General features: G+C 41.6%; 1 protein-coding gene across 2 annotated transcripts in view; it reads right to left on the reverse strand.

The window, feature by feature from the left end:
* lg15h8orf34 (linkage group 15 C8orf34 homolog) overlaps nt 1–21,171 on the reverse strand; it is a 126,818-nt gene that overhangs the window by 13,407 nt on the left and 92,240 nt on the right. For both annotated transcript variants that reach the window (XM_062021279.1, XM_062021280.1), the window contains exons 12-13: nt 19,776–20,263; nt 4,601–4,697 (exon numbers count right to left, since the gene is read on the reverse strand). In XM_062021279.1, coding sequence (XP_061877263.1) covers nt 4,601–4,697; nt 19,776–20,263 — 585 coding nt within the window. The remainder of the gene's footprint in view (nt 1–4,600; nt 4,698–19,775; nt 20,264–21,171) is intronic.

Here is a 21,171-nt window from a genome sequence, read left to right on the forward strand (position 1 = left end):
GCTGATTTCCTTCTCCATCTTTCCCTCACTCGTGAACAAGACCCCGAGATACTTAAACTCCTCCACCTGGGACAGAGTCCTGTCCCCTACCCGGACTGTACAAACCATCGGTTTCCTGCTGAGAACCATGGCCTCAGATTTGGAGATGCTGATCCTCATTCCAGCCGCTGAACACTCGGCTGCGAACCGATCCAGTGAGAGCTGAAGGTCACGAACCGAAGGTGCCATCAGGACCACATCATCTGCAAACAGCAGTGACGCAACCTTTAGCCCCCCGAGACGTATACCCTCTCCGCCATGGCCACGACTCCGCCTAGAAATCCTGTCCATGAAAATCACAAACAGGATAGGTGACAGAGCGCAGCCCTGGCGGAGACCAACCCCCACTGGAAACGGATCCGACTTACATCCAAGCACCCGGACACAACTCTCGCTTTGGTTGTACAGAGATTGGATGGCCCTCAACAGGGTTCCCCTCACTCCGTACTCCCTCAGCACCTCCCACAAGATCTCCCGAGGGACGCGGTCATACGCCTTCTCCAAATCCACAAAACACATGTAGACTGGATAGGCATACTCCCAGGCCCTCTCCAGGATTCCCGCAAGCGTAAAGAGTTGGTCAGTTGTTCCACGACCAGGACGGAATCCACATTGCTCCTCTTGAATCTGAGGTTCGACTATCGGCCGGACCCTCCTTTCCAGTACCTTGGCGTAAACTTTCCCAGGGAGGCTGAGTAGTGTGATACCCCTGTAATTAGCACACACCCTCTGGTCCCCCTTTTTGAAAAGGGGAACCACCACCCCAGTCTGCCACTCCCTCGGCACTGTCCCAGACTTCCACGCAATGTTGAAAAGGCGTATCAACCAAGACAGCCCATCAACACCCAGAGCCTTCAGCATTTCTGGACGGATCTCGTCAACCCCCGGAGCTTTGCCACTGTGGAGTTGTCTAACTACCTCAGTGACTTCACTCCGAGAGATCGACGTCGATCCCCCATCGATCTCCAACCTGTGTCTCAGAATCCCTTACAAGGATGTTAGCAGTAATCTGCCGGAGTGAATGCAAAGTTCACTCTGTGTACATAACATTTGCATTTTGCAAGGCATGGAACTGTCTACAGACCATTATGTGCGCCCACCACCTGAGGCAGGATGCAAAGGCATTCTTTGGAAGTGAAGAAATGTGTTTATGCTCTTGCTGATGCATCATTGTATTGGTACAACAAAGTGAACGCAAAATGGCACAGCAAATGTGCCAGTTTCACAGGTAGACCCAGCAATCTTTTTTGGGGTAAATGAACATGAACACTCAAAAGTTACTGGAGTCCTGGCATGCCATGTTGATGAATGATTTTGGGCAGGGCTAAATACGTTTATAACAAATGTGATTCCCAAATTGAGGTCACCTTTTCATGTTGGGCGTGAGGAACGTGAAAACTTCTATTGTGTAGGCATGGACTTTTCGACTGTGGATGGTGGGGTTCAGATCCATCAGCACAACTATATTAATCATCTGCAACCCTTTAACATACCGGTAGATGCAGTGAGGGCTGTACAGAGAAATTCATATCTGAAAGAGGCTGAAACGGATCAGCTAAGATCAAAACTAGGGCAGATCCGATGGATAGCCAAGCAGACGAGGCCTGATGTTATGTTTGACACTTGCATTCTGGCATCCAGTTTGAAAAATGCAACTGTGCAATCCATTCATGACGTCAACAAAGTAATCTGTAAAGTAAAGTCAGAAAAGGTTACCCCTAAAGGAGAACTGCACTTTTTTTGGAATTTTGCCCATACATTCACAATCATCATAAAAGACAAGAACGCACAAGTCTTTCTTTTTTAGGATCCTAAAGATGATAAAAACACTACCGTTGTAGCCTTCAAAGCCCTCTAAAACAACTTCAAAACCCTCCATCAATATTTTACACTGCATATATTTATAATGTACTAACAGGCACGTTCATAACAATATGTAATATCCTTTTCTTTTTGAACCCGAATATACGGAGGATGAACTGTTGGTTATAAAAGCAAGCACGAACAGAGGTTGAAACATTAGAGCAGACGGAAGCCAAGAGTGTGAGGTCAGCATGATTTGCGAGTATAAATGTGGAAGTTGGAGCCAAGCTGTGCGGACATATATGGTGTGCTTACCCAAAGTCAACTTAAAAAAACTTCCCCGTAATACTCCTTGTGTGATCTGTGTTACTGACAATGATTCACTGTTTAATACACAAAGATCCAAAAAGCAGGGCATAGACAAAAGACTTACGTTGGAAATGAGCAGTGTTAAAGAGCTCATACAAAAGCTCAACTTGCTGACTGTCTGACTAAAAACAGGAGCATCTTCCCTAATGCTTCAAAGGCATTGAGTGAAGGATTACTGCATCTCAAATAAAAATGTGTGATATGATTATATGTTCAGGTCTTGTTTAGCCTAAGCGCCAAAACAACAAGAAGTCACCACCAGTAAAGAACTACACCAACTTTGTCATGGAAGATGGGGAACTGACATACACCAGATCAAGGGACGCTCCAACACCCATTTTCCCCTGACCATGAGTGGGACATGAAGGTTGACCTCGGCAGACAACTTCGCTTTTCTACAGAGATCACTACTACATCTCTTCGTCCCGTTATTGTTGTTTGGTCCATTGATGCAAAGTCGGGGCACCTCATCGAATTGACGATTCCACAGGAGGAAGAATTGAGGCTGCATTCGTGCGCAAAAAGGCCAAATATGCAGAGTTGGCCCCCGAGTGCCGAGAGGTTGGCTGGAAGACCACCATCTACCCAGTTGAAGTTGGATGCAGAGGCTTTGTAGGAATGGCAACCACACGCCTCTTGAGGGACACAGGAGTGACGCAAGGGAAGATGAAGAGAGCAGCAAAATAACTGTGGGAAGGGGAGAAAAAGGAAGATTTTGCTGTTGCTGAGGAGGAAGGACAAGTGCTGGAGAAAGAACACCTAACCCCAAAATCTATTAGCTGCAGGGAGTGACAGGGAGAGGCCAATGTCACTGCTCCGCCAACAGGGGATGTTCGAGGATGAAAGGGGCGATACACTGAGGATTGGTGGTTCCAGGCTGATGACCCTGAAGTAGACCAATGGGCACTGGAGGGGGTGCAGCAGGCAGAAATGCCAAGCAGGAAATTCCACCTACCTGTATGTTTACTACTGCGTTCTCTTCTACTGATGTTTTCCTCAAAAATGCTGAAAGAGCATGAGGAAACACAGGCTTTGGTGTCTATAGAAGAGGAAATGAAAGAGCAGTGAAGTCCGGTAATGACAATTCTTGTATATTTTTTCTTTTGCTCATAATGTTTAAACATATCAGTTTTAAAGTAATCATGGATCAGGGCGACAAAAACATGATTAAAATAATAGTTTTGCATTAGTTTATCCATACTGTCTATGCGGGGAAATAGGCTCCAGTTCTGTAAATGACGTCACACCAATGGCGGGCAGCATATTGAGTATAGCGATGGAACGTTCCAAGTACGTTCCAAGTGGTGAGGACGAGACAGCGTACAGGGCCGAGGTAGAGAAATTGTCTCTCTGGTGCTCAGACAACAACCTGACCCTGAGCATCCAAAAGACTAAGGAACTCGTTATGGACTTCAGGAAAAAAAACAACCGGACCATACTCTCCTCCTCATAAATGGGGAACGGGTGGAAACTGTCACTACCTTCAGGTTCCTGGGCACCCACATCTCCTCCGACTGGCCCTGTACCATTAACGTCAGGGACTTGGTGAAAAAGGCACAGCAGCGGCTGTACTTCCTGCGCGTCCTCAGGAAGCACAACTTGGACACAGAGATGCAACATAAGGTCTTCTACCACTCCTCTGTGGCGAGCCTCCTGACTTATAGTCTGGGAGCGTGGTATCCAGGCTCCACAGTTGAGGACAGAAGGTTTGTTGTAACCCTCAGTACAGTCACAATAAAGGTGAATTTGAATCTGAAAAAATAATTGATATTATGGTAAATGACTTCCATAAATATTTTCAGGAGCAAAAAATACATTGAGAACTTGTTAATGCAATGTTGGTCATCCGGACACTATGAGTCCTTTTAGTATCCGATCAGAGAGACCTTTGGCCACCATATGTTGGCCAATGTGGAGTCCATAACCTCAATGAAAATTAAATGTACAGTACTTTTCATTTTGGCAGCCCGTCACATACATAATACTGCCTGAAAGATTTACGAAGCAGAGCACTCAATTAGGTTTGATTCATTTTCATTCATGTTCAAAGGCAAAATAATGGATGCCGGCCCCTGCCAGACCACGGTAAGAATGGGATTTACGACGTCAAAGAAAGTTCCATTCACCTCTATAAACTGGATTGTGATGGAAAAATGCCTCTTGCATGAAGCAGATGATGAAGTTTTACATGTGAGGGTTTCCTCAGGTGAACCTTTGCAGGAAGCCACTGTGCCGTCTTAAGCTTGTCAAAGCTACACTTTTTATAATGCCTTTTGATGCTTTGTTAGAGTCAACTCACAAACATGCCAGAAGGTAAAATAGCAGAGAATATTCAACTAAAGAGGACAGAAACAAACGCCAGCTGGACATGAATGAAGGAATGACTCACTTTTGTCCTGCTCAGGAGGCTCCATGATGTCGCTGTCAGTGTCACTGGGTATGTGCCAAGGTTGCCGGATGGCCTGTAACTGCTGGTAGAACTCGTCCTGAATCAAAGGAATTTAAAAAAAGAAGATGTGATGGCAAAAAAAATGGTGGAAAAACTGACAAAATACTTGCACAAATGTATTTTGTGATAACACAAGATACCTTACAGTGTGTGTCAAATCATGTTTTTGATTGATTGATTGAGACTTTTATTAGTAGGTTGCACAGTGAAGTACATATTCCGTACAATTGACCACTAAATGGTAACACCCGAATAAGTTTTTCAACTTGTTTAAGTCGGGGTCCACTTAAATTGATTCATGATACAGATATATACTATCATATATACTATCATCATAATACAGTCATCACACAAGATAATCACATTGAATTATTTACATTATTTACAATCAGGGGTGTGGAGGGGGGGGGGATATGGACATCAAGTAGTGGACATAGAGAGAGAGAGAGAGAGAGAGAGAGAGAGAGAGAGAGAGAGAGGGAGAGATCAGAAGGCATAAGAAAAAGTATCTGCATTTGATTGTTTACATTTGATTATTAGCAATCCGGGGAGGGTGTTAGTTTAGGGTTGTAGCTGCCTGGAGGTGAACTTTTATTGCGGTTTTGAAGGAGGATAGAGATGCCCTTTCTTTTATACCTGTTGGGAGCGCATTCCACATTGATGTGGCATAGAAAGAGAATGAGTTAAGACCTTTGTTAGTTCGGAATCTGGGTTTAACGTGGTTAGTGGAGCTCCCCCTGGTGTTGTGGTTATGGCGGTCATTTACGTTAAGGAAGTAGTTTGACATGTACTTCGGTATCAGGGAGGTGTAGCGGATTTTATAGACTAGGCTCAGTGCAAGTTGTTTAACTCTGTCCTCCACCTTGAGCCAGCCCACTTTAGAAAAGTGGGTAGGAGTGAGGTGGGATCTGGGGTGGAGGTCTAGAAGTAACCTGACTAGCTTGTTCTGAGATGTTTGGAGTTTAGATTTGAGGGTTTTGGAGGTGCTGGGGTACCAGGAGGTGCATGCGTAATCGAAAAAGGGTTGAACGAGAGTTCCCGCCAGAATCCTCAAGGTGCTTTTGTTGACCAGAGAGGAAATTCTGTAGAGAAATCTCGTTCGTTGGTTAACCTTTTTGATTACCTTGGTTGCCATTTTATCACAGGAAAGGTTAGCCTCTAGAATGGAACCTAGGTAGGTGACCTCATCTTTCCTGGTGATAACAATGTCACCTACTTTTATGGTGAAGTCATTGACTTTCTTAAGTTTGATGTGGGACCCAAACAAGATGGATTCTGTTTTACCCAAGTGTATGGATAGCTTGTTGTCAGCGAGCCAGGTGCAAGTTCTAGAGAGCTCAGCACTGATGATTTTCTCCACCTGTGACTTGTCCTTGCCGGATACCAGCAAGGCAGAGTCATCCGCAAACAAAAACAATTCACAGTCGCATGCCGATGACATGTCGTTTATGTATATTAGGAACAGTAAAGGTCCCAATATACTGCCTTGGGGGACTCCACAGCTCACCGAGAGGGGGGGGACACAGTGCCGTTCACCTCTACCACCTGCTCCCTCCCCTCCAAGTAAGATTGCATCCAGCTCCATGAGGTTTTGTTAAATCCGATTGCTCTGAGCTTATCCAACAGTATAGCATGGTTAACGGTGTCAAAGGCCTTCTGAAGGTCCAGCATGACCATGCCGCAGTATTTGCCCGCGTCCACCTCATGTTTGATGTGGTCGGTCAGATAGAGAAGGCATGTGTCAGTGGAGTGGTTAGTTCTGAAGCCGGATTGGAATTTGTACATGAGTTTATTAGTGGCAAGGTAACTATCGACCTGTTCATAAACTATTTTCTCCATTACTTTCGAAACGGAACTGAGAATAGAAACAGGTCGGTAGTTGCCAGGTTCCAATTTGCTTCCTTTTTTAAAGAGGGGAGTTACTCTTGCTATCTTAAAATCTTTTGGTACTTGACCTTGTGTAATTGATAGGTTTATTATGTGCGTGATGATCGGGGCAATGATGGAGGCAGAGTCCCTGAGGAATCTGGAGGGAATATTATCAAGTCCGGTGGCCTTGTTAGGGTGGAGCGCGCTCAATTTTTTAAACACCTCATCAGCTGTGACCATTTCTAATTTGAAATCATCGTTGGATACTCCTAGCTTTCTGTAGAAGGCTTTAATGTGTTCTACACCAAAGCGACCAGAGTGGTGGGACAGCTTGTTGACAAGAGTTGCGGCTATGCTGATGAAAAAGATGTTAAGTCTGCTAGCTACCTCCATTTTGTCTGTAATGAGGGAGTCACCCTCCTTGATGCTGATGTTGGTGAGTCTTGTTTTAAGTTTCTGGCTGCAACCAGGAAGCTGGTTGTTGAGAATTTTCCAGAGCTCACGTGGCTTATTTGTGTTTTCCTCTATTTTGTCGTTAATGTAATTTTTTTTAAGGATTTAGTCAGGTTGGTTGACTTATTTCTTAATTTATTGCATTGCTTTTTGAGAGTTGAAAGGAGTAATTTGAGGTTGATATTATTGGGTTGTTTATCTACTTCTGTTTTACATTTTTGGTATTCAGAGTATTTCCTGTCTCTGTCTTTTATGGCAGCTAATAGGTCCGGATTCATCCATGGTTCCGAGCGGGCTTTGATCCTGACTGTTTTCAAGGGAGCCATGTCATTTAGTATCTTTAGGAACGCCGTTTTGAAGCGATCCCAAGCAACAACGACCATGTTGCTCGCGAGCACAGGGGACCAGTCCCACTCATCTAATTTTAAATTGAAATTGTCATTGGAGTATTTTTTGAGGGATCTGGATTGGGCTGTTATGTGACCATTGGCTTTAGGTTTAGCTATTTTACGGGTGCAGAAGGTTAGATAGTGGTCGCTAAGACCACAGATCATGACCCCACTATTTTTTATTTTAGGCCGGTCTGAAGTGAGAATGAGATCTATGGTTGATTGGGTGGAATCACACACCCTTGTGGGTAGCGCTATTAGCTGGGAAAGACCGTGCAGATTACAAAACTTGCTGAAGGATCTGAAGACAGGCGCATCTTTGCGTTGAATATCTGTGTTCAGATCCCCAGTTATAATTTTCTCCACGTTGTCTGTCCCTGCCGAGCATTCTTCCAAAGCCCCATAGAAATCACTCTGATTAGGGGGTCTATAAACAGTCCCTATTAGTACCGGCTTAGCGTTTTTAAATTTGATTTCCGCCCACACAGATTCCAGGTCATTGTGGTTAAGATCAGTGCGAGTTATGTATTTAATATCCTGGTGAATATACATACAAACGCCCCCACTGTGTTTATTCCTATCCTTTCTGATAACCGAAAAGTTTTCTATTTCTATCTCTGAGTCAGAAATACTTTGATCAAATTTGGTTTCAGAGAAACACAAGATTTTTACCTTCGTGTTGAGGAACATTTCTCTGATTTGGTCAAGTTTGGCTCCAGAGAGGCTGTTCACATTAAGGTGGATGATGTGTAGTCCACTGGAACCAAAAAGAGCATCAGAGTCCGCTGTGTTGTGGTACTGACCAGAAAAATTGTTGGTTATTATTGCTGTTGAAGTTGGAGAGCAAGGAGAGAGAGAGGAGAGAGAGAGAGGCATATTGATCATCCTCCAGGTGAAGGGGGAAGGAGGGGGAGGGGCGGAGTTGGAGAGGGGGAGGCCAGGTAGGGTTGCTGGGGGTGGGGTTGGGTTTCCTTTTGGCGGGCTTTTTTGAAGACAAAGAGAAAGAGAATAGCGAAAATGTTTGTGTAAAGGCGCCTCTAAATCCAGTGTATGCCGCGTCCTCGACCGTCTGGGATCGGGGAGAGGCCGCGTGGACCCCCGCCATCTCTTGCAGTTCCCCGCAATCACCGATGTCTGGGTCGCCGTCCACCGCAGCCGCCGCGTCGTTCACCGCCGTTGAGTCGCTGCCTTCTCCGATGACTGGGTCGTCCTCCACCGCAGCCGCCGAGCCTCCGACCGTGTCGATGAACGGGGCGAAGTCCTCCGCCGAGCCGCCGATCGCTTGAGCACAGGTGAGCTTGAGCTGAGATGAGCCGGTAGCCGAGTTAGCTTCAATGGCGACGTATGGGGACGCTAGCAGTAGCATTGCTAGTCTTCGCCAGTCGGGACAACATTAATCGTGTTGTTGCAGGTCCAGGGTTGAGTTCAGTGTCTCCTGATAGTAGAAGTAATAGTAGTATTATTGACTTTCTGTCTATCCTTCCAGTCAGGGGCATGTTTCTTCTGCCTCGATGTGCAGTCAAGCATGATGCTAACACGTTAGCTCCAAAGCCAATGTGCTTCGCTGATGTATTGTCGTGGAGATAAAAGTCACTGTGTATGTCCATTTCGCGTTCTTGACTCTCATTTTCAAGAGGGTAAAGTATCCGAGGAGGTTTAAAATATAAATCCGTGATCCACAGTAGAAAAAGGAGGAAGTGTGGGATAATCCGAGCAGTTGTTTGAATTCCCGATCGGGAGCGAAAGAGAGTGCGACCGCTCATCTCGGCTATGCAGAACGAAATATTGGTAAGTAGTTTGTCGTACAGTTTGTCTTCTCAAGGAATAAGATTCTAGAAAAACAAACTTGGATATACTTTAGAGCAGGCCTATTAAACTGGCAGTCCGCGGGCCACAACCGGCCCGTCCACATCTTTTCTTTTGGCCCGCCGAACATCACCCAAATAGGCTGGATGAAAACATTAAAACTAGGGTTGATCATGTATGCAGTACACAGGGGAAAACAGTGAAGAATATATGTCACAATGAAGCAGCAGTGGGGTGAGTAGAAGAAGACTACTCATTCAACCCTGAAAAAAAATCTAAATTAATTGCAAAAATCTGACTTTTACAACAACTGAACAACAAAGTATGAATGTTCTGCCCCGAGCAAGGCTTGAGTCATTGTTTTCTGGCTGACCTTTTCAGCGACAGACACATTGATCCAGACAAACAACAACAATGGTAGAAATCCCAGCGTGTAAGCTTCATCACGAAACTTGGAAAAACTTGTATTGAAATTGCTGACTTTGTGATGTCTTTTGAATTTGTGGTTGTGTTGTTTTTTTGTCTGAGAGTAACTCTGCCGAGAAAACCTTGTTTAATACATGTAGTGCTAAATTTGACTAGTAGAGGGGGACAACGCTAATTGCGATAAGTCACATACGTTGTCTGCGATGTTTTGTGTGTAAATGTTATGTAATTTCTATATGTTAAAGTTAAAGTACCAATGATGGTCACACACACACTAAGTGTGGCGAAATTATTCTCTGCATTTGACCAATCACCCTTGTTCATGTGTGTAAACAACGTTTATTGTGTGAATATATTAACACTAAACCTATTTTATTTATGTAAAATACACAATGGACGTTAAACTTGTTTAATGTTTATTTTATGTTTATGTTTTCAGTCGTATAAACCTAAATGAAGCAAGAAGTGTAAAGAAATAAAACTAAGAAAGAAAAATTATTCAAAAGAAGGAACATGAATCCTAAACAAAAACTGAAGCTTCTTTTTCTTAATGCTTTTAAATATCTACACATGCTGGAAACGATTAGCGAGGGCAGAATAATGAAATGCAGTGAGAAAGCCGATGTGTTTACTGTGCAATTAAGTAAACACAGTCTTAAAGAAATATAACCTGCGAAGGCACTTTCTGACGAAACATCCACATTTCGATGTAAAGCCCCTCAGCCCTTGGGGTCTTGAAACTCCGGCCCTCTTCATTATGTACAAAACCCAAAACCAGTGAAGTTTGCACGTTGTGTAAATCGTCAATAAAAACAGAATGCAATGAATTGCAAATCCTGAATAGACTGCAAAGACAAGATATTTAATGTTCGAACTGAGAAACAAAATTTTTTTTTGCAAATAATCACTAACTTAGAATTTAATGGCAGCAACACATTGCAAAAACGTTGGCACAGAGCCATTTTTACCACTGTGTTACATGGCCTTTCCTTACAACAACACTCAGTAAACGATTAAGAACCGAGGAGACCAATTTTGTAACCTTTTCATGCGGAATTCTTTCCCATTCTTGCTTGATGTACAGCTTAAGTTGTTCAACAGTCCGGGGTCTTTGTTGTCATATTTTACGCTTCATAATGTGGCACACATTTTCAATGGGAGACACGTTTGGACTACAGGCAGGGCAGTCTAGTACCCGCACTCTTTATATGAAGCCACGCTGTTGTACACGTGTCTTGGCATTGTCTTGCTGAAATAAGCAGGGGCGTCCATGATAACGTTGCTTGGATGACAACATATAATGCTCCATAACCTGTATGTACCTTTCAGCATTAATGGTGCCTTCACAGATGTGTAAGTTACCCATGCTTTGGGCTCTAATTCATCCCCATACCATCACAGATGCTGGCTTTTGAACTTTGCGCCTAGAACAATCCGGATGGTTCTTTTCCTCTTTGTTCCGGAAGACACAACATCCACAGTTTCCAAAAACAATTTGAAATGTGGATTCGTCAAACCACAGAACACTTTTCCACTTTGCATCAGTCCATCTTAGCGAACCCGGCCGCCTTTCTTGGTGTTGTTGATAAATGGCTTTCGCTTTGCATAGTAGAGTTTTAACTTGCACTTACAGATGTAGCAACCAACTGTAGTTACTGACAGTGGTTTTCTGAAGTGTTCCTGAGCCCATGTGGTGATATCCTTTACACACTGATGTCGCTTTTTGATGCAGTGCCGCCTGAGGGATCCAGGGTCACGGGAATTCAATGTTACGTGCAATGATTTCTCCAGATTCCCTGAACCTTTTGATGATATAACAGACCTTAGATGGTGAAATCCCTAAATTCTTTGCAACAGCTCGTTGAGAAATGTTGTTCTTAAACAGTTCGACAATTTGCTCATGCATTTGTTCACAAAGTGGTGACCCTCGCCCCATCCTTGTTTGTGAATGACTGAGCATTTCATGGAAGCTGCTTTTATTCCCAATCATGGCACCCACCTGTTCCCAATTAGCCTGTTCACCTGTGGGATTTTACAAAAAAGTGTTTGATGAGCTTTAACTTTCTCAGTTTTTTTTGCCACTTGTGCTGGCTTTTTTGAAACATGTTGCAGGCATCAAATTCCAAATGAGCTAATATTTGCAAAAAAAAAAGTTTTCCAGTTTGAACGTTAAGTATCTTGTCTTTGCAGTCTATTCAATTGAATATAGGTTGAAAAGGATTTGCACATCATTTTATTCTGTTTTTATTTACGGTTTACACAACATGCCAACTTCACTGGTTTTGGGGTTTGTAGTTGAATAGTCCTGCTTTAGAGTAGTCAGTGTACAGCTTGAATAGCATTATTGATTTACTATCCACTGAAACTGAGTCAACACACACTCATTGTCTAAATAGTACGAGCTGCAGGAGTGCGGCAAGGAAGCTGCGATTCATTGAAGAGAAACATGAATGGTAACATCCACAATCTGGGAGCGGGGAGTGACAAGTTGTTTTAATCGAGGGCGGCTGGACATGAGCTTGACTTAATGAATTATTGATGCCACTAGGTGTCTCCAAAACACATTACCACTCAACTTTAGATATCAGCCTAAAAAAACAAGTATCCGATCATATCAGTTTGCATGTAAAATGTCCAAAATAAGCTTTTATAAAAGCAGTCCAGTAGTGTGTTAGCACAATAAGTCTGTCATAAAGTTAATAATAAGTAGGTTAATGTTTTTCATACCATTGTTATCTGTTTGACTAATCTCACTTAATCAAACATTTTCTAACATTCTACATTACAAAATAATACAAGTGTGTATGATGATTCAAGCTAATATTGTATCGGACTAATATTGCTATCGGCTAATACTCAAGGCTCCAATATCAGTATTGTAACAGATGTGAAAAAGTTGTATCAGAACACCTCTAATTTATATATATATATAAATGATAAATTTCAGGATGCAGTTGTCGTTTATTGCTGTTAATTGATTCAGGATATGCCCGCGGTAAATGAATTTCTGCGAAGTAGTTCTGTTTCAGTTTATTTCGAACATGCATACGATACCATGTAATGCATCACATATTTCCAGTTGTTTCATTACAGCACGTCCGAAAAGGAGTAGGAAGAAGCAGAGCTTATTTAATCCTACCCCTTTGTATATCATAGCAATTTTATCCCATTTCCTTGTTCTCTGTAACAGAACAGTGGATAAATAAATAATATATAATTAATATACTATAGTAAGTAAACAAATAATATATATATAAATAATCATTATCTAAAAAAAAAAAAAAAAAAAAAAAAGATTCAAAATGTTCATCGTAATTGTGACCACTTGTAGTTTGAACAGTCTCTTAAACTGGATTATATTGGTGCTTTGTTTGATTTCTTTGGTTAATCCATTCCATAAATGAACTCCACAAGGACTCATTAATCATGTATCAAATATTTTTCAAGCATAAAAACCTGTTTAAGACCTTCGAGGGTCTTATAATGTTGAAAACATTATTAGACCCTCTAATCAACTTTACACTCTTTTATTCCAATATATTCATGTTGCCTGAGGCTGAACCAATCAGTGGCCATGCACGATACTAAACAGCATGCTCAGATTGATTTGGTCTCCTCTACTGGCCATAACCACTGTAGTATTGATATTTGTAGGTTTTTTTTTTAGCCATTTTTATGCTTGAAAATAATTAAAAACCTATAGAATATGCTTTATAAAAAATCTAACAAAACTCTGCGATATGGTCAATATTTGAAGCGTGATGCGGCGAGGGACAACTGTATATGCAACTGCATGCAAATTGTTTTTCTGTCAAAATTGAAAGAACACAGGAAATTGGATAAAATTGCTATGGTATGAAAAGGGGTAGGATTAAATAAAATCTGCTTCTTCCTACTCCTTTTCGGACGTGCTGTAATGAAACAACTGGAAATATGTGATGCATTACATTGTATCGTATGCATGTTTGAAATAAACTGAAACTGAACTGAACTTAACTGAACTGAACATACATTTAGCAATATACTGTAGATGAACTGTTTATTGACACATTGTGTCCAGGCTTTTATGGGCCAAATAAAATGAAGTAGTGGGCCAAATCTGGCCCTATGCCTTGAGTTTGAAACCTGTTCCAAAGAGGACTAAGGCAGTGCTAGATAAAAATGGTGCTTACACTAAATATTCACACTTTGGATACAGTTTGGTCACGTTCACTGTGAGAATAACGGATGTTTTTGACATATTTTCAGTGGATAGTGAATCAACATGCTGCACACGGACTACTCTTAATTATATTCATTTTCATATTATTGTCCCATGACAAGATATGGTCAAATGTTTGCTGAAATGTTGTGAAATGTTGGCCAATATCTGCAGCATATCGCAGCACGTTTAGCAGTAAAAAGGCTCAACAAGGACACCCGATGTGTATAAAATGGGGCGTATCCTTGTAATGTTTTGGAAGAGTCGGAGCGTGTCGTCCAACAGGCTCCATGCCTGAGTTACATCTGGCGCTGGAACATGGCACCCACAACAGAGGCGAATTATGAGGGAGCAATATCACACATGTGCACACCCTCACACGCTTCGTGTGGGGTTTCCATGGCAAGTCCCGGAGGTCCTGCATACAGTACAGTAGGACGTCAATATCGCAGTGGAAAAGTGATTCTGGCATAAAAGGAGAACTTGGTCTCATATATTCCTTTCATCATCTACTTACCAGCGGCGCTATTAAATATGAGACCCCCTTTTGAAGGGGTTTGATAATAGCAAGCAGGAATTTTGCACTCTCTCTTGACAGTTACACAAGTTGACACGCATGTGAGATGATGTGGAGCAGCAAAAAGTGCACCCCAAGTCTGCTTTTATTCAGGCCACCTACAGGAGTCAGACTCAGATGAGATGGGCCTGACTGAGCCAATCCAGACATAGGCTGTTCAATATTCAAAATACTGGATGGAAACAATCATTTCATACGTCTTAGCTTGGTTAGCTGAGAAAGGGATAACACACTTACAAGTATGAACGCACTAGATGTGAGTACACAAATGACCTAAACACCTGATTAAAGAGTTTTTTTTGCAATAGATACAATGTGTACAAAATATTATTAATGAATCTGAGAATATGTCTATGCATCTGGAGGAGTAATTAGCATGAAAAGGGAGAATAAATATGTAAATTGTCCTCATTTTGGTCAGTGTCCTCATGAAAAGAACACTATCTTGTGTGTATATACACTATCTTGTGTGAATATACAGTATGATGATACTTAATAATTAGGGGTGTCCCGATACAACTTCTACCCTTCCGATACCGATATTGGAGCTTTGAGTATTGGCCGATAAGTATTAATTCGATATGATTAGGGTTACAAAGGGGTGGAAAGTTTCCGGTAAATTTCCGGAAACTTTCCGGAAATTTACCACGGGAAGTTAAGCTCAGGAAGTTTGGAAATTTTGACCATTTTTTGATTATTGAAAGTTGGACACCGTCCATCTTATTCTGTAGAATAAGATGAGAAGCTTGTAAAACACTAATGCAATGCCGCACACATATATAAATAGTCAGCTAAACAATTGGAGTAGTCTTTAAAAATATTTTACTGATGGACAAATGAATAGAAATAGGCTCGATGTATACATGAACACTCAATCAGCATGCTAAATCAAACTATAACCTACATTCTTGTATGACAACAGAATGGCTAGCAGAACAGAAGGCAGAGGAAAATACACGTTTTGATTTAGTATTTGCTAGTTGAATTTTACAGATCACAAAAAAGGTACATTTGGATCGCTAACGTTGTTAGCATAAATTAATGGGATTTAACATAGAGAAAATTAGCATCACGGCTAACGGAGAAATATTTTCGGTACATTATGAGACTGTGTTGGTACATGAACCTAGCTAGCTAGAGATATTGGCCCCAAAATCATTTAACAAGTACAGGAACAGCTAGCTAGCTTGAGTGGAAGTCTGCTGGAGTGGCCTACAGTCATACAGTAACAAGAAATTACACCTCTATTAAACTTAAATACCATGGATCAAATATATTTACCCCAATAATATCATCAAAAGTTACCTGACTGGATGAAGTCCTTGGGCTCAAATACTAGTGTGGCCTCAATAGCCCTGCTGTAGTGTGTAGCATGCTGGGAATTGTCTGTGCTTGTGATGGAAGAATGCACTGCACATGTAATGGAGGAATGCACAGTACAGGGTTGAAATTCAACTGAATTTGCATTAAATCAGGTTGTTTTAGCTAATAATCATGCTGCAAGATCTAGCATGTTGCATTCAATGTTTATTCCCATTAATTTCCCATTAATTCCCGTTAATTCCCATGGAAAGTTTCCAACTTTGAATATTCCCGGAATTTTGCAACCCTAGATATGATATCAGTACGACTCATAGTACATACTTTCATTGTGCTGTTTTATGGAAAGTTAGAAAAGGTTTGATCAAGTGAAATTAGTCAATCAGAAAACAATGGAACAAACGCCAAACAATTTATTACTAATCGTCTGGAATGGACTCATGCTATCTTTAAATTAAAGTGGAGAGGTAACTGTTTTTTGACAACACTTAGGCTACATTCACGCTGCAAGGTCGGATGTCCAATTCAGATTCTTTAGTCAAATCCAATCTTATTAGAAGCTGTTCACATTACAAAAAAATGCGATTTCTAATGTGAATGCAATCTGACCCGCATGCAGACACGACGTCATGAAGTTGCATAAACTGCAGTGTTTACGGAAGTAAAAATGGCTTCAACTCTAGTAGGTCTCAGTATCGGCTCATTTGTGTCAATTTCAAGGGTTTTGTGCAATCAAAGTCAACATTTTCTGAACTGAATTATTGCACGTAGAAGATTAAGAACAAGAGGACAAGTATTTTGGCTCTCGCAGTTTTACGGGATAGTTTGCTTGGATTACCTGACTCTCGCCAGATCCTTGTAGTTCGCTGAGCTCCACACAATGGAGCTCAGATTTGACGTAGCGCCGAAGCAACTGTTTGTTTCAAACAACAATGGCGGCACGCAGCGAGGAGTCGTGTGCTGACGTTGATTCTGCTATTGCAACTGTTTTGTCGAATCTATCGAATATTAATTCTTTAAAAGATGAACAGCGAACTTTTCGCACTGTTGTTATCCAATATGTTGGCTGTTCTGTTTTGGATTTCCCAGCGTTGCTCTCATCAGCGTCACGGGTTGATTTCGATGTGAGTGGTTGAAGTAGCACGTCATTCACGATAACGGACAAGTGCTTTATCCAATCACTTCCTATGATTTTTTTTTTTTTACAAGGCCTTGTCTTCTGAAATACATCTCCTATTGAGAAGTCCCAGATTCTTGTGTGGAGCTCAGCGAACTACAAGGATCTGGCGAGAGTCAGGTTATTGCTTGGATGTCTACTTTAAGAACGTGTCGGCGAGCAGCCGGAGACAGGAGTGGTGGAACTTTCGCGTGAGTTTCTAAAACAATTTATTTTCACTTGTTTTCTGCTCATTTGTCAACTATTTATTTTGTAACCATCTATTTTGGCGAATAATTATGACACTTATCACTTTTTGATGACGTTCTGGTCGGATGAATGCAACCTGAGCGCGGGATTGTTCACTTTGAGGACGCATTGCATATATATCCAATTTATTTCCACATATGAAAAAGGTCTGGGTTGTAAATGAAAAATTCGGAAGTGCACTGTTCACACACTGACATAAAAAAAGTGTTGCATATGGGCAAGAATTTTTGGAATTGACCTGCAGAGTGAACGAATGTCTTAGTGGCCACAATATTTCATGAAGTTAAACTCATGACACAGTATATTGAATGATGCGGACACGTTTGTTACTGAATACTTTCTTGTAGGGGTGGACGATTATAGCAAAAATAATGTACACGATTGTTTTGATTTATATTGTAATCACGATTAATTGCATGATTATCCATTAATTTGAAAGCATGAGCATTTATTGTACCACCAAAACTGAACTTTAAATATTTTTTAAAAATGCATATAAATTAGTAACGAATAAACCACACCAAGTAAAAATAATAGTAATAGTAAAACTTTAAATAATAGCAATATAAAAACAATAAAATAATTTTTTTACGTTTTGTTTTTAGTTAAAAATTTTTTACCTTTTACACTTATTTTACCACCACAGAGTGTGCTTTTTGTGTCAAATAAAATGTTATAAAATATTTGTTAATTAAATGCAACATTTCTCCCAATTATTGGTGCAGTACATCTCGGGACAATTTGACCAGTATTTTAGGTCAAAGCATAATAATTGTATAAATGTAATAAAAAGTGCTTTAAGTTCATTATGCTAGTGTAAGTTACTTTTTGAAACCTTTAATTTGTTAGCACATACAGATCGAATGTGGTGCACCGCGCTATTATTGTGAAGGGGGGGAAGTGTGCTGCTGTTCTCAGCTTGACGTGTGGAGGCGACTTATGGTTGTTTAAAAAAAAAAAAAGAGCGCCTCTCATGATGCGACGACTACTGTCGTGTTTGTAAGTGGATCTTACATTGATGTCGTTCACAACAACACAAGCACATGAGATGTCTTGTGTGTATGGATTGTTCTTGTTAGTTATAGCTTCGTAGTTTAGTCGTTGTTTCAAGTGACCGCCTCGACTTTGTTAAGGACGGGATGGTTGCGTGTTTAGGGAATGAATGAGTGGTCCCAAACACATTATTATCCCACACAAATGGTCCTTCTCCTCACAATGACAACATTTCACTTACATTTATGTACATTTCCGTGATATTCTGCGTTTAACAGTGAATTTTGTTTTATTGGCCAACTCTGTGACTCCATCTGCGGCTAAATCAACACGGAGGTCATATGGCCTTACTTTGTAGTTGAGTTTAGTGAATATTGATTAGGCATACTAGCGATAATAAGTAGCAACCATGTTAAGATCCCAAACTTTTAGTCGACATGCTTTTTTTTCCCACTCAACCGCTCCTCATCCGTTCCACTGTTACAGGCTCTGGAATTTGCATGCACTTTGTGCGGCCCATTAATCTTTTTGTTTTATTATTATACTTTCAGGATTTTGAGAAGTCATTATCGAAATCGAAATCAAGATTTGATTAATTGTCCAGTCCAACTTTCTGGTACGCTTAGAGACTTTGTATGTGTAAATAATAGGCAACTATAATTATTTGATACTTGTTTATATTGACAAATTTCATGTTTTAGACTGCAATATTGTTCAATTAAGGACACTTATTACATTCAGTATATTGAGCGAGTGTGCTATTGTGTGATTAGCTGTTGTGTAGCTGCTATCTCCTAGTAGCTGAAAGCAGTGATTCCTAAACCGTGGTATGTAAGCCACTAGTGATACGCAGACTCCATCTAGTGGCCTAGTGGTTAGAGTGTCCGCCCTGAGATCGGTAGGTTGTGAGTTCAAACCCCGGCTGAGTCATACCAAAGACTGTAAAAAAATGGGACCCATTACCTCTCTGCTTGACACTCAGCATCAAGGGTTGGAATTGGGGGTTAAACCACCAAAATGATTCCCGGGTGCGGCTCACTGCTCCCCTCACCTCCCAGAGGGTGAGATTGATGGGTCAAATGCAGAGGATAATCTCACCACACCTAGTGTGTGTGTGTGTGACAATTGGTCACTACTTAGTTGTATGCCAAATAATCACTTGTTTTATTTTCCTATATTCAAACTGTGTGTAATGTTACAGTGGCCAAAGATGTTAAACATACATGTTAACTAAAACACCTTCCTTCTTTTTATGAATACTTAGGCCTACTACGCTACTGTCTTTTATTGTTGGTCATTATTGTGGTGAATGGAGAGCCAAGTTTTTTTCTGAGGTGGTACTTGGTGAAAAAAGTTTGAGAACCAGTGGCTTAGAGCCTACCATGTTAACTTTTTGTAAATTACTTCATTAAAATACAAGAAAAGCCCAATTTTGTGCGCTTATTGGATGACATTTAGGTGTGAACTGGCTGTCCAGCTTTACACAAGTAAACACGCTGCAGGACTACTTGTATCTGAGATTTCAGATGCAATACAATATACGTTTGTAATTTGATACTTTAGCGGGGAGCTCTTTCAGTGCTTCTGCAAATTAAAAAGATTGTCATGACCTGAGCAAAGAAGAATGTTGAATGTGATTGTGAAAGTGTTCCTACCTCAGACAGATATGCCCTCAGGCTGGCTCCCAGGCTGTCAGTGGTGCTGAGTCCAGGAGGCGTGAGCAGCTTTCGGGGAAGCATGGGCTGCCTTGTGGGTGTCACCGGTCGGCTGCGCGACCTCCTGAAGCTCACCTCTTTATGAGGCCCCGGGTTAAAACCGGAGCGCGTCAGTAAACTATTTGGGGTGAGAGGCCTGCTGCTGGGGGTTCTCGGTGTTTGAGTCCTGCTCCCCGGGTTGCTGAGAGTCCGACCGAAGACCAAGGAGGTGGACTTGGGGCTGAGCAGTGGGAGGCCCACGCCGCAGGCCTTGCCTGAGAGGCCACCGGCCGGCGACTGGGGCCTGGAGGCCAGGCTGGGGAGAGGGAGCGTGTCGGGGAGGGTTCTGTGGTGGAGGGGACTATGGAGGAGACTGCTGTGCGGGTTACTGGAGCTGCGAGAGGTCATCTTCCCTACTTCTGCCAGCTTGGCCAAGTCCTTCTCCACCTCTGGAGGAACAAAGGAGAACATGTAGCAGGTCATACTTGGAACCTAAGCATTCAAACTTCACCTAGACAGCGGCACAATTTCGCAATATTTTTTTGAAAAATATGCCGTATAAGTGTGTGTGTGTGTGTGTGTGGAGGGGGAGGGTGTTTAACAATATATCAACTTGTTGAACTCACAAGAACATGGCTTGGTGAGCGTCAAAAGGTAATATAACGTATTATGCTTAGACTTTTTTTATTCAAAAATGAGGACCAACCGCAACAAGGGTTGTTCGGAGAATGAAAACCATGAGAAGAGACGCCAATCGGGTAAAGAAAAAGCAGTAAGCGGGGATGATGCTAACATAACTGCTAGTTAGCCGACAAACTGGCTAGCTGTGATACATGTTGTCACCTGTCAAAGTTTTTTTTACTGTTTTACATGATGGGTTAACTTACTTTTACATTTGTGTGGCATTTTATGTAAGACATGCATTGCTATACTTATTGTCATGACAGGTTCTGACTTTTTGTGTTTCCTGCCCGGTGCTCTTATTTTTGTTTCCACTTCCTGTTTGTCTCCATTTGCCAGCACAACTCCTCTGGTCTGAGCGCTGGCTCCTTCACCTGAATGGCAATCAAGAAAAACCTATCCCTGGTTGCCAATTAGGGGGCCTCTTTACCCAACCTTGTCAGTAAGACAGGGCTGGATCATTGCTTTTGTAACAGAGGCCAGCAAGTGTGGCTTTTAAGTGCAAACTATTGCGCAGGGACATTATCTGTTCCAAGCAAATATTAAAAAAAACTTACAGTTGAGTGTCTTTAAAGAGACAATGTAAACATCCAGTGTAAAACAATAGTTTACTTTAGTGTCTTCAACTTTATAACTTTCTGAGAAGTATCCTCTAGAACAGGGGTCACCAACCTTT

Source organism: Entelurus aequoreus, linkage group LG15, assembly GCF_033978785.1.
Source record: "Entelurus aequoreus isolate RoL-2023_Sb linkage group LG15, RoL_Eaeq_v1.1, whole genome shotgun sequence".
In the NCBI taxonomy this organism is placed as follows: Eukaryota; Metazoa; Chordata; class Actinopteri; order Syngnathiformes; family Syngnathidae; genus Entelurus; species Entelurus aequoreus.